At 38.8% G+C, this 18,352-nt stretch overlaps 1 protein-coding gene across 2 annotated transcripts in view; it reads right to left on the reverse strand.

The window, feature by feature from the left end:
* Window positions 1-2,050: 2,050 nt before the first annotated feature.
* The window catches only part of MFSD1 (major facilitator superfamily domain containing 1), a 27,908-nt gene continuing 11,606 nt past the window's right edge, over window positions 2,051-18,352 (reverse strand). The window contains exons 7-16 of one of the 2 annotated variants that reach the window (XM_008067638.2): window positions 14,826-14,928; window positions 12,649-12,747; window positions 12,080-12,191; window positions 10,235-10,291; window positions 9,738-9,894; window positions 8,358-8,455; window positions 7,041-7,153; window positions 5,276-5,323; window positions 3,846-3,903; window positions 2,051-2,343 (exon numbers count right to left, since the gene is read on the reverse strand). In XM_008067638.2, the coding sequence (XP_008065829.1) occupies window positions 2,340-2,343; window positions 3,846-3,903; window positions 5,276-5,323; window positions 7,041-7,153; window positions 8,358-8,455; window positions 9,738-9,894; window positions 10,235-10,291; window positions 12,080-12,191; window positions 12,649-12,747; window positions 14,826-14,928 (849 nt within the window). In that variant the 3' untranslated portion in view covers window positions 2,051-2,339. Of the gene's footprint in view, window positions 2,344-3,841; window positions 3,904-5,275; window positions 5,324-7,040; window positions 7,154-8,357; window positions 8,456-9,737; window positions 9,895-10,234; window positions 10,292-12,079; window positions 12,192-12,648; window positions 12,748-14,825; window positions 14,929-18,352 lie in introns of those variants that run through there. The other variant, XM_008067639.2, reaches the window with a different exon arrangement.

Genomic DNA, 18,352 nt, shown 5'->3' on the forward strand with positions numbered 1-18,352 from the left:
TATATATATATATATATATATATATGTGCATATTTGTCTGATGGTTTCCTTAAAATAAATTATTAGAAATGAAATTACTAAACCAAAAGGCATGCAGCCCACCAACATCTCCTAACATCTCCTTTTTAGGTCTTTTATTCATCTTACTAATTTATCCTCCAAAAAGTTTATTCCAATGTACGCTCCTTTTTATGTATGTATCATTCAAAAAATATTTAGTGTCCACTTTGTGCTAGGCACAATGGACACAGGAAACAATCATTAAAACAAAACAGACAGCCCCTGCCCTCCTAGAGCTTATGATCCAAGGAAGAGACTGAGACCCACACCTATACCATCATAACTCTTCGTTATAAGCTGATGTAAGCTAAGAAGGAAAAGTACAAAATCATGGAAATGTGAGAAGAGCCTGACAGATCAGAAGGGTCTGGAAGAGCTGCCATGAGAAGGAATGGTTGTGGGCTGGGGGCTAACGTTTTCTGTTGTCAATCAGGTGAAAACAGGTTGTGGACAGCCTTGGGAAACACTCTAAGCAAAGAGAAAGGCACAGAGTCTCTGAGAGGGGAGAACACAACCCATCCGAAAACACGTGAGGAGCTCACTGTGGCTGCAGGATCGAGGCAGTGGAGAGAGTAAGGCAGGGCCAGGCCACACCAGCCCTCCACAGCTGCCTGGCCCTCCGGCAAGTTCCTCACTGGCCAGACCAATACCTATCAGTCACGTAGAACAGTCTGTTGCAGTTAGAGCTAAAAGAACTAACCACGGAGTATGACACAATAAACTGTAAATCATAAAACAGACATGAACTTTTTAGTTCCCCTGCAAAAGGAAAGCACTTTCAATCTCTTCCAGAATTTTTAAGCATACAATGTTATGTCATGCACTTTAAACAATATAATAGAGTAAATACACTGGTTTAATATCAGCTGTATAAAAAATCTACATGCTCACATAGAGTAAAACACATAAAAAATTCTTTGACTTTAATATACAGTATGCTAAGGTTGAGTTCATTAAAAAGTATTTCAAGTTTGCTTCATTTTCATATTTTATTTAACCCCTCAAAAAAACCACACGTCAAAGTCCTACTCTGGAGAAAAAGCTACTTTCAAAATCTTTACATGACTGTAATTAGTCAAGTTTTCTTTATTCCAACTTGAGTTTTCTTGTCATAATCATCTACATTAATAAAAACTAAACTCGTTTTTCTAATATTTTCTAAAAATCAAGTTAGGAGACATCAAGTATTCCTTTTGTGGTGTTTTTATTTATCCATGTAAACAAGAAATTACCATTTGAAGGACAATTTTTAGTGATTCATTAAACTATAAGAAAAAACTGTACAGAAAGTTTGTGATACAAAATTTTGTCCCTAAGGGATTAGGGTCCACAGCAACAGAGAGAAGAAACTCAGAAGGGTCCCTGCTCAGTCACCTAGTAGCTACAGAGAACAGGGCACGATGTGCTAGCCACGAACACAAAAAGACTTCATAAAGACATTGTCACATGTTTCTGAGCACTGTTCCCTATCACAAAGAATGCCTATGACAATGCCATTGTTTATTCTGTATATTACAGCCTTTCTGCCCCGCTAAAGTTTTGGAGGTTTTTTCTGCTATAAGTTAAAGAAAAGGTCACATCCCCAATATATACTTAGTGGAAATGATTGTAACAGAAGATCCAATGTTTCCATTTTTGGCTGTCCTTCCAAAAGTTCACCTGAATGGTCCAGAACAAGCTTCTAAATCTTTCATTGTTGATCAGCCCACTAAAAGTCGAATTCTGGCTGGGCTCAGTGGCTCAGCCTATAATCTCAGCACTTTGGGAGGTTGAGGTGAGTGAACTGCCTGAGCCTGCAGGTTTGAGACCAGCCTGGGCAACTTGGCGAGACTTCATCTCTACAATAAAATTAAAAATAGCCGGGTGTGGTAGCGTGTGTCTGTAGTTCCAGCTACTCGGAAGGCTGAGGCGGAAGGATCACCGGAGCCCAGTAGTAGGTCGATGGTAGGGTGGCTGTGAGCATGTGTGCCACTGCACTCCAGCCTGGGCAAAGGAGTGAGACTCCAACTCAACAAAAAAAAAAAAAGTCAAATTCTTCAGCAACGCACAGTACAAAAAGGCAGGGGCTATAACAGTTTGATATAGGTGTATTTGAAATACAAATGTAACTTTCCAGTCCACGATATTTTTTCCTAAAGGAATTTTAAAAACTGTCTAAAATGTATTCATGATGATATGATGATTCTTTTCTAATGACTAAACTCTAAATTTTAAAAAATGGAGGTTTTCAAACCAATGATGTGTACAGGCCATTCTCATGGCACAGTCATTCAAACTTCTCACCTGCAAAACATAATGGAATAAAGTATCAAAAAGAGGAAGGAAAAAACCATGAAGTTCTAACTGGCTTACAAAATGAAGTCATAAGCATGACAAGAAATTAGCATAAAACACTCAAAAATCAGACATTTTTCTTGATTTTTTTTTTTTACTCTTCTTGATTGCAAAAGAAACAGAATAGATGTTGAAAATATGGAAAAGCAAAAAAAAAAAGGGAATTGTTAATATTTTGGGATTTGTTCTTTAAGTATTTTTTCTATTATTATAAGTAATTGGGTTTAAGACATGCACACCCAGTAGCATACTTTTCCTTGAATAAAATTAGGATATATTTGCATTTTAATCTATTGTTTACTTAAAGTATGGCATGTTAAGTATCTGTGACATTAAAAATCTATCTAGGCTGGAAGGCTGAGGCGAGTGGACTACCTGAGCCCGTGGGTTCAAGACCAGCCTGGGCAACTGGGCAAGATCTCGCTTCTACAATAAATAAAAAATTAGCTGGGCTTGGTAGTGTGTGCCTGAAGTTCTGGCTACTTGGAAGGCTGAGGCGGAAGGATCGCCGGAGCCCAGCAGGTCAAAGCTGGGATGGCCATGAGTATGCCACTGCACTTCAGTCTGGGTGACAGAGTGAGACTCTAACTCAAAAAAAAAAAAATTCTTCTAAAACATGATTTTAACAACATATCGTATGGATGTGTCATAATATATTTAACCATTTTTCATACTATGCAACATTTATGTTGTTTCTAATTTTTTAACGTAACAAACAAGACTGCCATAAAGATATCCAAAACTTATAATACTTCTGGTTACTTTCTTAAGATGTATTTCTAGAAGTAGAATTACTATGCCAAAAGTGAATTTAATATGATCAAAATCACCTCCCAACCCCAAAAACAGCCTATTCTATCAGACTTTAACCTTTTCAAAAGTCACAAAACTCACAATCACATGGAATATACATTTACAAATAAATTTTTTAAATCATAAAAAATTCAGTATCTAAAAATGTATAAAAAACAGGAAACATAATCATTATTGTTTTAGCCTATACGTATAGAAAAAATTAATTTAACTTAAACCCCACATTATATCTTTAATCTGTTCCAAATGAGTCAGAGAACACAGTGATGTACCAAGAGAAGATGAAAAAGTATCTCAACTACTTAAAATAAAGAAATTATCAGAGAATATAAGGATAAGCCCATAGGAACTTAAGACAAAGACTTTTTCTCCAATAAACTGCAAGTACTACATATCTCTCTCTCTCAAGACAACTTAAGCCCAAATTAATTTTTGTCTTTCATTTTAAGCCTTAAGATCCATCTTTTAAAATTTCTTGAACTAAACAAGAGCTTTGTGATAACAGTTCCAGACATAAACATTAGCTCTCAAAACTCAAGAAAAAGACTAATCTCTTAAAAGTTCAAAGCAAAAACCCTGAAATAAATGCTAATATTTAAAATTTTCAAAATAAAGGCAACGTTTCTCCCTTTTCTTACTCAGTATGAGAAAGCTTCATTTCTTCCCTTTGTCTCGCAGAATAATTTAGGTTCCCACCTAAAACACAAATAAACATAGAATCTTTTAAATATACATATTAAATATAAGTAAAATTTAACTGTACACTTGCATGCAATTATCTCATATTTGTATTTGCCTACATGTACATATTATTTTAAGTAACAGAAAAATCTATGGAAGAGAGAAAAAAATAATTTACCTACTGGAACCCTCCCAAGAGAAAAAAATGGAATCTTTATGTAATACAAATAATCATTCCTTAATTTTAGCTTTTTTTTTAAAGTTTGAATTTATGTATTACTTCAGGTTTTGTTAATTAGGACATTATATTAATATTCAATAACAGACAATTAAGAGAAATTAAAGAAATAAGCTAAAATTATTTAAACAGCTGTGTATTACATTCTGCTAATTATATAACACCCTTTAAAAGTAAGCAGTTAGAAAAATTAACAAGGGCAACATCAAAATCTTATAAAGCAGGAGTTCCAACCCCCTGGCCACAGACTGGTACCGGTCCATGGCCTGTTAAAAACCCGGGCCCACACAGGAGGTGAGCCACAGGCAAGCGGAGCTCCGTATCCTGCCAGATCAGCGGCCATAGATTCTCATAGGAGCCAAACCTATCTGTGAACTGCACATGCCAGGGATCTAGGTTGCGTGCTCCTTATGAGAATCTAATGCCTGCTGACCCCCTCTCCTCACCACCACCCCTTCTGTAGAAAAACTATCTTCCATGAAACTGGTTCCTGATGCCAAAAAGGTTGAGGATCACTGTTAAAAAGAACAAAAAAAGCACTAGTGCATATAAAATGAATTAGAAAAAAAAAAAACAATCTGTAATTTCTAATTCTAAACCAACAATTTCAACCTGAAAATGTAAATTATAGTAAAGTCAACCAAGCATGGTGGCTCACACCTGTAATTGCAACACTTTGGGAGGTTTGAGACCAGCCTGGGCAACATAGTGAGACATCATCTCTACAAAAAAATCAAAACTTAGCTGGGTATGGTGGCACACACATGCAGTCCCAGTTACTCAGGAGGCTGAGGCGGGAGGATCACCTGAACCCAGGGGTCAAGGCTGCAGTGAGCTGTGATCATGCCACTGCATACCAGCCTGGGTGACAGAGTAAGACACCGACTAAATAAATAAATAACAAATAAGATTTTATATTATAAAACCAGTCTCCTTAGAAGATGATGAAAGACATGATAGCAATTTTAATAAATTGAAGGTCCAGAATACATAATTGTATATTACATAATCAAATGTGTTTTCATCACTATAAACAGAAAGTCATTAACACATGAACTAAAGAACTGGCTCCCAAGGAGGCTGACAATCCAGTGACCCCACAAGATAATCAGCTCTGGTTTGAGAGAAAATATCAGAACTTATGCTTACCTTGAGCACGATTCACCAAATAGAGTAAGACCACAGATAAAAGTGACACTAGGAGTGAAAAAACAAAGGGCTCTTAAAACTATGTATTTCTTCTCAATGATTCCTATGCAACCATAATTACAAAGTAAAGCTTGGACACAGTCAAATTGGCATTTAAAAATAAAAATATTATTCAGGCTATTTTAACTTCAAAAAACACTAAAACTAAGTTATATGTTATTTTCTCCAAGGGTTACTCAGCCCAGGGATGGCAGGGCCAGAAACAGAGAAGCTGGAGCCCCTACATGAGCAGGACTGACCCACCCATGAACCATCCACGCCCCTCCCTCCTCTCCCTTTGTCAGTGTTGGTCCTTCTCAGCATTTCTCAAAAACCCCTGCCAGCCCCAGACTATTATTATCTTAGAGAAAACCAAGCAGAAGTTGTCCTTTGGAGGATTTTAAGTCTGAAGATACCATGTTCACTTTACAAATTTAATAACCAAACAACATTAAAACATGGTCATTACCAGTCTAGGCAATATAGTGAGAACCTGACTCTACAAAAACACTAAAAAAAAATTAGCCAGGTATGGTAGCACATGCCTACAGTCCCAGCTATTCAGGAGGCTAAGGTAGAAGGTTCACCTGAGATCAAGAGGTTGAGACTGCAGTGAATAGTAATTGTGCCACTGCACTCCAGCCTGGGCGGCAGACTGAGACCCTGACTCAAAAAAGAAAAAAGAAAAAACCCCCACATGGTCATTAGACTCCTAGAAGCCCACAGCCAGTAAAGACCTCCAAAGTCAAGTATGTAGCTTTTTCTCTTAACAAGTGAAGAACACCTGTTTAATTTACTTTAAAATAATATGGCAACAAAAACATTTTTAAATGGCATGGTATTTGGTTTGAGACACAAATATATGTTTAACTGTGGACTGGAGTTTAACCACACATGGCAGCATCAAAAATAGACCAAAAACACTTCATGACCTAATATCTGAAATTTGTATATGAACCACTTTCTAAAAATAGTTCATTTTTAAAGTCGGGTGTGTTTGTTTCTAAAATTATAAGATAATAAAAGACATTCAAGGCTACTCATAAGCAAGTGTCTGCAAATACACTTCAAGTATAGGCAGTCTTTATTCCCTGTAAATGAAAACTAAGTTTGATAAAATCATCACTGTAGTTTGTCATTTTAAACACATATTATTGAAGAATAAGAGATATCTTGATGTGTTATAGGAGGATTTTTTTTTTTCAGACAAGCACAATATATGTGTATGGTAAAGATTATCTATAGAAAAATACTGATTTATCTTTATAGCTTATCAACAGTTTCCTAGTGCTTTCTATTTTGGACCAATGAACCAACAATTTAAAAATAAAAGCAATAAAATAAAAGCAATTTAAACTGTCTAATAAACTATGAGCACTCACACCAGTGTTTACACATTCACACTAGGGACATTCAGTATTCTTCAAATTGCTCCACTTTAAAAGGGGAAAATTTTTTTTTAAGTAGATAGTTAAAACAGAATATGAGCCGATTCTACTGCTGCCTTAAGGACAGGAATCTCCTGAAAAATTCTGTAAATCTTCAGAGAGCTAGAACATCACCAGCTGTGAAACTAATACACAAGCTAAAGGCAAATCTGAGACATACATCTTAGGGATCTGGTTTCAGAAGAAGGGACAGAGAATAACAAAAACTTAAAAGTAAAAAATGAGAACATTCTGCTGCATTTTAGAAGAAACTAAATGCTGCCACATGGAATACTCACAGGAAACACAGGCAATGAAGAAAACTTCTAAGAACAAATACCCCCGAGTATCCAGTATCAGGCCTGCAATGATGGAAATGATGGCCAGTCCCAGGTTCTGAATGGACTGCATGCTACAATTTCAGAAACACAAAAACACGTTTCATTTTCACAAGTCTTCACACACAGACTAACACTTCATTATCAATATCAGCATAAACCACATACTATGGGTGTTAGGAGATGTTTTCTTTCTTTTTTTTTTTTTTTTTCCTGAAAGTTTCACTCTGACACACAGGCTGGAGTACAACTTCAGCCTGCTGGGCTCAGGTGATCTTTTCACCTCAGCCTCCCAAGCAGCTGGAATTATGGGCATGCACTAACACGTACGGCTAATTTTTTTATTTATTGTAGATATAAGGTCTCACCAAGTTGCCCGGGCTGGTCTCGAACACCCAGGTTCAATCCTCTTGCCTCTGACTCTCAAAGCACTACGATAACAGGCATGAGACACTGTGCCCAGTTAGGAGATATTTTTAATCAGGAATGACTTGATTCAATTTTGTCTTTTTTGTTTTGTTTTTTTTGTTTGTTTTGGGGGAGGTGTTTTTGAGTTGGAGTCTCACTCTGTCGCCCAGGCTGGAGTGCAGTGGCATGCTCCTAGCCGCCGCAACCTCGACCTATTGGACTCAGGCAGATGTGAGTCTTTTTTGTTTTGTTTTGTTTTGTTTTTTTGAGTTGGGAGGCTCCAGTGTTGACCTGCTGGGTTCCAGCGATCCTTCCGCCTCAGCCTTCCACGTAGCCAGAACTATAGGCACGTGCTACCACACCCGGCTAATTTATTTATTTATTGCAGAGACGAGGTCTTGCCAAGTTGCCCAGGCTAGTCTCGAACCCATGGGCTCAGGCAATCCACTAGCCTCAGCCTCTCAATGTGCTGGGATTACGGGCTGAGCCACCAAGTGGATTCCCACCAATTAGTGGGAATTATGCCTATTCCCACTACTAAACCATCTGCCCAGTGGTAAGAGAGCCTGCCTCAGTAAGTGTGGTATGTACTCAATACCTTCCTGCTCAATGAAAGAGAAGGCTAGTTCACACCAGCTCTTGTGAGCTAAACCTCTTCTGGGTTAGCTCACACCAGCTCTTGCTGGAAGTTGGAGCTCTCTTGTTGCCACAACAGTATCTTCACTAGATTTACTGACTTTTGCAGTCACCTCCATGTTCAGAGTTGTCCCAGAAGCTAGATAACTAGATTCAGGAGACCTGGGGTTCTATATGATAACTAAACTGATACAGCAAAGAGAGACAAATATGATACACAGTGTAAATACTCACAAGCCATATGCAGTTCCCAGTTGATGTTCAGGAACTACAAATGCCACCATTGGCCACAATGCACAGGCAAGCAATGAGTAGGAGATTCCCAGGAGACACTGCAGAAAGCAATACAGAAAGGGATAGAAGTCGTACATTAACCACAAGGTAATTTTCCTTGGATGCAGATTAGCAAACAAAACACAGTAGCCAATAAGTGAATATTCAATAAAATTTTATGATTATTAGGCTAAAACTCATATTGAAAACATACACAAAAAATATTGGCCCTCTAAGAACATCCCATTAGTAACGAGACACACACTGTCTTAACCCTTTTCATTTGTCATCATACTATATGCATAAATTAACTGGCTGAGGCCCAGGATGCAGTTAAGAACCAAGTGGGAAAAGAAAGCTAATTTGCAAGATCGTACCAGTGTTTCAGGCAAGCTAATTTTCTAATATTTGTTAGCAGTTACAGATTAGGCAATCGAAGCAACATCATGCCAACAGTCCATCATCAGTCCATCAACATCCAATGGGAGAGTTAGAGAACCATCCTCTACCACTTGCTGAACATCACCTAAGGCCAATTTTGTCATCAATGAAAAAAGAAACTTCATGACTTAAATTTAAGTAAGTATCATTTATATCTAGCAGATTGGCAGAGATTAAAATAATGCCAATGCCCAGTACTGGCAAGGATACTGAAAAGTGGACATGTGTTTCTTATTAAAGTTGTCAATGAGTAGAAAGTTACTAGAGAAGTTTCACAGTAACTACCAAAATGCTAAATGTGCAAAGCTGCAGCTATAGCAATTCTCTTTGAGTCTGTCCTGCATCTGTAGAAACACTCTCCAAAAATTCTCACTCAGTGCTCAAATATTTATGTTCAAGACATCCCTTTATCAACAGGTAAGAAATGCAGCATTTCTGCCTCTGGTCTTAAAAATGACATTTTGAAGAACAACAAATTCATTATCACTTTTTAACCTTACTAAGAGAGTAAAAAACAAAACAGATTCTGGGCCAATAGTTTTTTGGGTTTTTTTGTTTGTTTGTCTGTTTATACCACCTAAGATGGAATGATGTCTTTTTAGTCATTTATTGCAGAAAAATAAATGGGATTAATATGTAAGTATCCTGGCTTTTATATGGGCATTTTATTTCAAATTCTAGTTTAGCATTGAGGTTAGCCTATTAAATAAGTCAAATGAAATAAAAGATGCCATATCATTAATAATTCATACTTATGCTTAAAGAATAATTATAAGGTAGAAATTGAAGTCAATTCATTGTTTCCCCACTGTCACAGGCAGTCTGCTAAGCGTGCCTTCCAACATGGCTGACAGAGTCCTCACTGAAGCCCTATCCCCCATGGGTCAACACAGACATTACCATTGCAATCCAGGGGTTCCACATCGTAAAGGCCAGCATCACGTGGGACACAAGAGTGGTCGCTACCGCACACAGAACCCAGATGATGTTCTTCCCTGTTTTATCCACCAGGAGCCCAAATATCGGGGACATGGGAGCCGATATGACATATACAACACTGCCGGAAGAAAACATAACACATTTAATGAAATTTAACACAGCCAAACATGAATATCAAGAAGTCGCTAAAAACAGTAAGCAGAGCAAATCCTAACTCATTGAATGTAACACTCTTCTAAAATGGTCCTCAGAAAATAGAAATATCAAATGCAGTCCAAGACTTCTTTGATTTCCCATTAATGCAAAGATGGCCACTCAGGATTCAAGTCCCAATACAGTTTTGGTTTCACACTGTGGATATTAGATCACACAAATCTTTTTTGTTTCTTATAACATTAGGTTACAATTAAAGACTCACACTTCACATGCAAAAGGCACTTACAGAATTAATAAAATACCTGTTAATTGCACTTGCTGCCTGGGAAGAAAATCCAAATTTCTCTGCAAAGAAAACTCTAAAATTAAAAAGATAGAAAATTGACCACATTAGAGAGAACTATTATGTTTTCAAAAAGTAAAGGCCAAATAAAGAGAAATAAAAACAACTCTTAAGTTTAATAAACTTTTCCTTCTTGATACGATTTTCCCAATATTCATCTTCAGATAAACTGCTAAAGATTCAGTATAAATATTTCCCTGACTAAATAAAATACAATGCTTGCTTTGTTTCTTTTTTTTTCTTTTATTTGAGTTGGAGTCTCACTCTGTTGCCCAGGCTGGAGTGCAATGGCACACTCACAGCCACCACAGCCTCAACCTGCTAGGCTCAGGGGATCCTTCCACCTCAGTCTTCCAAGTAGCTGGAACTACAGGCAATGGCTACCATGCCCGGCTAATTTATTTTATTTTATTTTATTTATTGTAGAGACGAGGTCTCGCCAAGTTGTCCCGGCTGGTCTCGAATCCACGGGTTCAGGCAATCCACTTGCCTCAGCCTCCCAAAGTGCTGGGATTACAGGCTGAGCCACCAAGTCCAATCTCTTTTTTTTTCCTTTTACATATACAGCAAGCAGCCTACACAAGTTTTCAGAAAACCAAATATACTAATGTAGGGACTTAAGATTACTTCTTTTCCTTAAAAGCAATACTGGATAGGTTTTTTGCTAAATAATAGAGTCCTTGTCTTAAATTATTTAAATAACAGCCTGAACTTAAAGATATAAGGATACACCCCCACAAACTTACTTGCACATTACTGTTTAAGAAGCTGCTAAGGAAAAAGGAGAGAGAAGTAGATAATAAAGCAAAGAAGAATTTGCTCAGAACCCTGAATTTAAGTCTGGTAGAATGACAGTCCTAGCAAATGGAGGTTTGCCCAGTCACCGATACAGTTTCCATTCTCAGTAAGAGTCTTACTAATTCAAGAAATAAAGAGGAAACAAGGCTGGGCACAGTGGTTCCTGCCTGTAATTCCAACACTTTGGGGGCCAAGATGGAAGGATTGCTTGAGCCCAGGAGTCTGAGACTAGCCTAGGCAACACACAAGACATGTCTCTACAAAAAACCAAAAAATTAGCCGGGCATGGTGGCACATACCTGTAGTCCCAACTGCTCAGGAAGCTGAGACGAAAGGCTTGCCTGAGTCCAGAAGTTTAAGGATACAGTGAGCTATGATCGTGCTACTACCACACTCCAGCCTGGGCAACATAGTGAAACCCCAACTCTTCAAAAAAAAAAAAAGTGGAAATAAAAATAATACTAGTCTAAAATATATCAATATTATAAATCAAAACCTATTATTAGGTATTTCTTCAAAAGAATTAAAACAGCATAAAATCAATACTGAACCTTCAACTAAGAAAATAATTTGTATCCCAGTATTCAAAGCAATTCCTGGGGGGGGGGGGACTATAACCAGAGAAGAAAGATTCACTACTAAAATATATGTGTGTATATATATGCATACATGTACATATATTTATGTAGATATACATATATGTGCATATGTGTGTACATATATGCATACATGTGCATATATATGTATATACGTACATACACAAGTAAATATATGTGTGTGTGTATATATATTTTTTCTTTCTTTCTTTTTTTTTTTAGAGATGGGGTCTCTATATATTGCCCAAGCTGATCTCAAACTCCTGACCTCAAGTAATCCTCCCACCAGTCTCTCAAAACTTGGAAATCACAGGCGTGCACCATCATGCCTGGCCTAAAAAACTACACTTCTGTGATTTAACATTCATTGTAATTTAGCCAAGAGAAACGAAAAGCTAAAGAATACTCACTTCCCGAGCCCAATAAAAGGGAACACAGCAACATAATAGCAGACACAGATGATAAATATGAGCCACAGGGGTAAGGAGAAGTCCTTGACGTCAGTCAGTTTAATAACTTCACCTTGAGAGGAAAGGGAAGACAGTATCAGCATAATTTTGCCTACCTAAGGAGCGTTCATCTATAGTCAAGATTTTTTTTAAAGCATGAGATTAACCTTTATAATTTAGTTTTTTAAATACTTCTATAGTAAATTACACAAACATCATTTCTGGGATAATTTACAAAGATATAAGAAAAAGCAGAACTTTAGATTAGCTTCTGCTCCCTTTCAGGAATAATCATCATTTTGGCTACATACAAAGTACAATTGAGAATGTAAACCCTGCCAAAACATTTAAGGGGGAAAAAATATATCCAAAAATTTAGAAAAATTGAAATAGAATTGAAAATAAAAAATAAAACACATGTATCAAGCCCCACTAGGTTTATACACTGCATTAGAAACTTGTATCACTGAAAATTCTCTCACGAAGGTCACAATTCCCCAAAGGCCCACTCTTCCTCCATTTAGACTTGCCTGTTTTCCCCTGTTCTTTGTGAAGGATTCTCTCTGCTCTCTGATCCAAGTAAGCAAGGGCCAAGGCACAGATCAGTGAAAGAATACACGTTATACCCCCTACATTTAAAAAAGAAACCAAGAGATTTTTAGAAAAGGGCCAGACTGAAGATTTCTAAAAGACAGTACATTATGTAAACAGCAGAAAATGTAGCCACTGAAAGGGGTGGCCTCTAAAGACACAAGGAAACCACCAATTACTTAATTAGGCCAGAAAAGAGGAAAACAGTAGTTGCTTTTACTCTATCATTTCCCAGTAGAAGAGTGGGGATTAGAAGGAAGACTAGAACTAGTCTAGTCCTGTAATACAGAACACAGACTGAGGAAACCGGATGACCAGTTAGTAAGTTAGTCCTGATTTCTTAATTGCGTCTGAGCACCAATTGTCAATGGATGCCAGTAGACACATGACAAAAGCCATGTCTGGTTTCATGACCACGTCTCTTTCTTCTGATGCCTTCCCAATATCTGCAGCCTTTGCTCCTACCCTCCAGCAGCTCAAAGGGTCCCTTTTTCCTAAAGCACAGCTAGCTCAGGCTCTGTCCTATGAGTGCACTATTTCTCCCTAGTGCTGATCTCAAATCATTATAGAAGATCAAGATAGAGAAGGAATGAAGTTTACACTTCTTAAGAAGAATTTCCAGGAGAAGCTTAATGAAATAAATGAATCTTTAAATGGCTGACATACTATGGTCCAGCTGAAACATAGCTGAAATGAGAGTCAGCAGACATGGGTTAGTTCTACTGCTGGCACTAACAGGCCGAATGATCCTGGACATGGAGCTTAACCTCTCTGGGATTCTATCACCCACCTGTAAAATAAGAGGCTTTAATCTGATGATGACACAGGTCTTTTCTGGCTCTAACAGTCTCAAAATTCTAAAACTCTCCATTGTGGAGGAAATTACTCGGGATGCTGAAGAGCACTGGAGAGTAAAAACAAGGTCTTAAGTAAGGCAAAGGATTTGGGAGACAAAATTTGGAAGAAAGGAAGAGTCTTTAGATATGCTTGCCTGTTTAGGATTCCTTCTCTGCTGCCCTCTTTTTAACAGGCTATATGTCCAAGGCATTATAAGGAATAAAAGATGTGCAGAGTTTGGGCACATCCTACAGGACTCTCTAAGCCCTGCAAACAGCCATACACACCCCATGGGCCTCAGTCAGGCAATGCTACTGCCCAGAGATGAAGTACAAGAAGTGAATCCAGAGGGCTTTGTACACTTCTCAGTAACCCACCTAGCAACTAGCACCACAGAGCCTTGGCTAAGAGAACTTGGGGACAGTGGGGACACCTGCAATTTTACAAAAAAGAAAACTGAGACACAGAAGGTTAACTCCTTGTCCAAGATTACAGAACTAGTTAGAGCCAGCATTAGAATCCAGTCTCCACACTCTCAACTTAGTGGATTTTTAATGATAGCCTCTCACATCTGACTTCCATAAAAGCTAAGCTATCAGCCGGACACATCACTTACACCTGTTATCCCAGCACTTTGGGAGGTTAAGGCAGGAGAACCACTCGAGCCCAGGAATTCAACACCGGCCTGAGCAACGTGACGAGACCTCATCTCTACAACAAAACTTAAAAAAATTAGCCAGGTGTGATGGCACATGCCTATAGTCCCAGGTATTCAGAAAGCTGAGGCAGAAGGATCGCCTGAGCCAAGGAGGTCGAGGCTGCAGTGAGCCATGATCTTACCACTGCACTCCTGCCTAGGCAACAGAGTGAGACTATGACTAAAAAAACAAACAAAAATAAAATAAAAAGAAACACTAAGCTCTCTAGGCATACTGACTGAATTGGATCAACAGGAAACAATTCTTCCTTTGGCTACAGATGATTAATTAAAACTTTCCTCATTGTTCTCAAAGAGTTTTCACAAACACTATCTCTTTGTGTGTATAAAATGCAAATAACAACCTGAAGTAGACAAAAGGAATAAGATCTTCCACTTTAAGAGAATGGAAATTAAAACACAGGTTAAATAATAGGCTACTTCCAGTTTGAGCAAAGAACTGTGGAGGCAAAACCAAAACCCAAGTGGTCCAACACCAATTCCAGGATCCCTTCCTCCCTGCTGCAATATTCCTGTGACAAGCTTCCAGAAGCAACAAATGGGACATCAGGATTCACTCACCAATCATAAGTGTGACCCCAAGGGTTGTGTGACCAGCAGAGCCCAACGAACCTTCGATCTTAGCATACAACCATCCCATGAGGTTCATGTTCACTGTACTCCCCTAAATGAGGAGGAAAAAAATCAACAAAATATTCAGTTATTTATACTTCTTCCTTGTTCAAAAAAAGGGAGAGTCACTGTACTCTAGCCTAGGCAATAGAGTGAGACTCTGACTCAAAAAAAAGAAAACCTAATAAACTAAGATAAAGTCACAGATAAGGTTACTAAACTTAAAAAAAAAAGCCTGCTTATTAGAAAATGTTAGTATTCAAAATAATATAGTACATTCAGAAATTTCTAGCAGCCAAAAAAAAATGAAACACAGGTTACAAAATTCACAGAGTATCTAAGACAAAAACATACTACTAGCTTAACAAAAAGCATAGCTTTTCCTGGTACTGAAATCTGGGAGAAAAAAAAAAGAAATTCTTCCTCTGAATGTCCATAAAGAAGATGGCAAAAGTTAGAGTAGATGATATCCTCATTCATTCATTCACTCAACAATTACTGATTACCTTATTACATGCCACTCACTGTTTCAGGTGTTGAAAATGCAATAAAGAACAAAACAGAAAATATCCAACTTTCATAAAACTTACATTTTGGTGGGGTAAAAAATTAAATATGTAGTATATTAAGTAGTGACAAGTGTTTTTTTAAAAATAATGAAAAAATAAAGCAGAGAAGGAGAATATAAAATTGGAAGTGAAGGACTCATGGAGAAAGCAACTTTGGAGTAAAACTTTGAAGAGACAAGCAGTAGAGTTACCTGGGGGAAGGGCATTCCAGGCAGAAGGAACAACCAGTGCACAGGCCCTGAGAGGAAGTGCCTGAAAGGTTCCAGGAATGGTGGGAAGGGCAGAGGCTGGAGCAGCGTAAAGAGTGGAAAGAGGCTGGGCATGGTAGCTCACACCTGTAATCCCAGCACCTTGGGAGGCTGAGGTAGGACTGCTTGAGACCAGGAGTTCGAGACCTGGGTCACATAGACCTTGTCTCTACAAAAAGATAAAAAATTTAACTGGGCATGGTGACACATACCCACAGTCCCGGCTACCAGGAGGCTGAGCCCAGAAGTTCAAGGCTGTGGTAAGCCATGACTGTGTCACCGTACTATAGTCTAAGTGACAGAGTGAGACCCTGGAGTCAAAAAAAAAAAAAAATAGGTGGGGAGAAGATCAGATGAGGTCTGAGAGAGGATATGGTGGGTGAGAGGCTACGGGTGATGACAGGACTTTGGGATTTTATTCTGTATGAGACGGGAAGCTACTAGGGTTTTGAGTAGAAATGAAGCATGATCCACTTACATGTTGACAGACTTACTCTGGTTTCTATTTTCAAAACAGACTGCAGATGGGAGAGCAGAGGGAGGCAGACGCAAGAGCACCAGATGGGGAGCTACAGCAATAGACCAGGACAGAGATGACAGGCCAGACCCAGGGTGGTTAGCAGTAGGCATGGCAGGAAGTGGTCAGAATATGTGCATCCTTGCACACAAGCTGCCCTATATTTCTAGAAGGAAATCTCAGGGACATCTAAGAGGCAGGATGGGGTCATGAAAGTGGGGGAATGACTGAAAGAATTGGAGTGAGTGAGACCTCAGGAAGCCACCTTGGCTTTTCCAGGATGCTTCACTTTGATCTGATTTCTGTATTCAGAGTCCTCGTAAGACATCATGAGACAAAAGGATTTTTTGATGAAAACATTCAAGAACTGTTCTGTAGCCGGGCTCAGTGGCTCAGCCTATAATCCCGCACCTTTGGGAGGCTGAGGTGAGTGGATTGCCTGAGCCCGCAGGTTCAAGACCCACCTAGGCGGCAAGACCTCATCTCTACAATAAATAAATAAAAAAATCAGCCAGGCATGGTAGCGCATGCCTGTAATTCCGGCTACTTGGAAGGCTGAGGAGGAAGAATCGCCGGAGCCCAGCAGGTCGAGGCTGTGGTGGCCGGGAGCGGTCACTGCACTCCAGTCTGGGCAACAGAGTGAGACTCCAACTCAAAAAAAAAAAGAACTGTTCCGTGACAGACTTGCTAGAGGTGATGCAGCTTCAGTTTTTTTGTTCCCCATGCATCCTCCAGAATGACCACAGAGGTTCTCGGTTTACCACTTCACGATCCTTCCGTGGCCTGCATGGGGAGTCGGACTGAGTCTAGACATTTGAACTGTTGCCATACGACATATGGCGTGTATCTCCAGGAAGGGGATTTTCATTTTCCTTATTCATATCTTAGCTGATGGTTGGAATCCCAGCACGCTTTTGATTTTCCTTTGCAATCTGTTTCTTTTAAGCTCATTATTTCAATAAATATTTATCTTCTGAGTACTTACTAAGCCAGGTCATGTTCAATGTGTTAGAATTAGAGAATTATTAAGGCAACATTCCATTTTTGAGGAGCTTATACTTTCGATGGTATTGGAGAAAGATCCTGTAGGTCTCCATTTACCTTGCTGCTCATTTGACTAACGCCACTAACATTTTGTAAGGAAAAAAACCGCGTGAACTTTGTGACTGCATTTTTTGTGAGAGTATCATTGTGGACATGTTCATTTTTCAGTCTTCAGTAGTATCTGACCTCTCACTAGCATTTAACACAATTGACGTTGCCCCTCCCTGATTTCTTTCTGTGGTTTCCAGGATACTACAGCCATGTTGCTTCCCTCTTGTCTTTCCATATGCCCCAAGGAAGCTCTTGTTGGCTCCATCTCAATGGTCTTGACCTGCAAATGTGGGAGTCTCCAGGGTTGGGCCCCTGGACATCTTCTCTCTTCTTCAACACTCACAGCCTTGTAACCTTAGCTTTGCAACTTTAAGTAACATTTTCCTTGCTGCTGAACTTCCTGAATTCCATACATATACACGCAACTGCTTACTTGGCATTCACACCTGGATGGCTTGTAGGGTTGTCAAACCTGACATGCCCAAAACCCAGTTGCCCATAACTGAGGACAATAAAACTATAGCAGGAGTTGGTTGGGGGATGGCAGGCAGAATACCAAGGCCTGGGTTATAGTTTACAGTTGCTCCGCCAAAAACTTCAGTGTCATCCTGAGCTCCTCCTGCACTCCACATATGACCCATAGCAAATCCTATAGCTCTATCATCAAAAGAATATGTAGATAGACAGACAGACAGATGAGAGAGGAAAGAAAGAGGGAGGGAGAGCAAGATGAAGGGAAAGAGGTAGGAAGGGCAGGAGGGAGGGACAAACAAATAAACAAAGGGCTCCTCAAAATGCAGTTTAATGAATTGTAACTAAGTGATGATGACACAGGAAAAAATCTTATGTCATTAACAACTAGAATGGAGGCAGCTGAGTCTTGCTTAACTGATCTCACTTCCCTCTTTAAGAAGTTAGGTAACTAGATCTTCAAACTGCCAGACTTATCTTGACTTGCACAAGACTTGCAATGAAATCTCTTGGAATATTCTTGTAGATATAATTTAGAAAACATGGGAAATCATACTTTTTTTTTTTTTTTTTTTT

The sequence above is a fragment of the Carlito syrichta genome, unplaced genomic scaffold, assembly GCF_000164805.1.
Source record: "Carlito syrichta isolate Samal-C Ts95f unplaced genomic scaffold, Tarsius_syrichta-2.0.1 Scaffold309726, whole genome shotgun sequence".
NCBI lineage: Eukaryota > Metazoa > Chordata > Mammalia > Primates > Tarsiidae > Carlito > Carlito syrichta.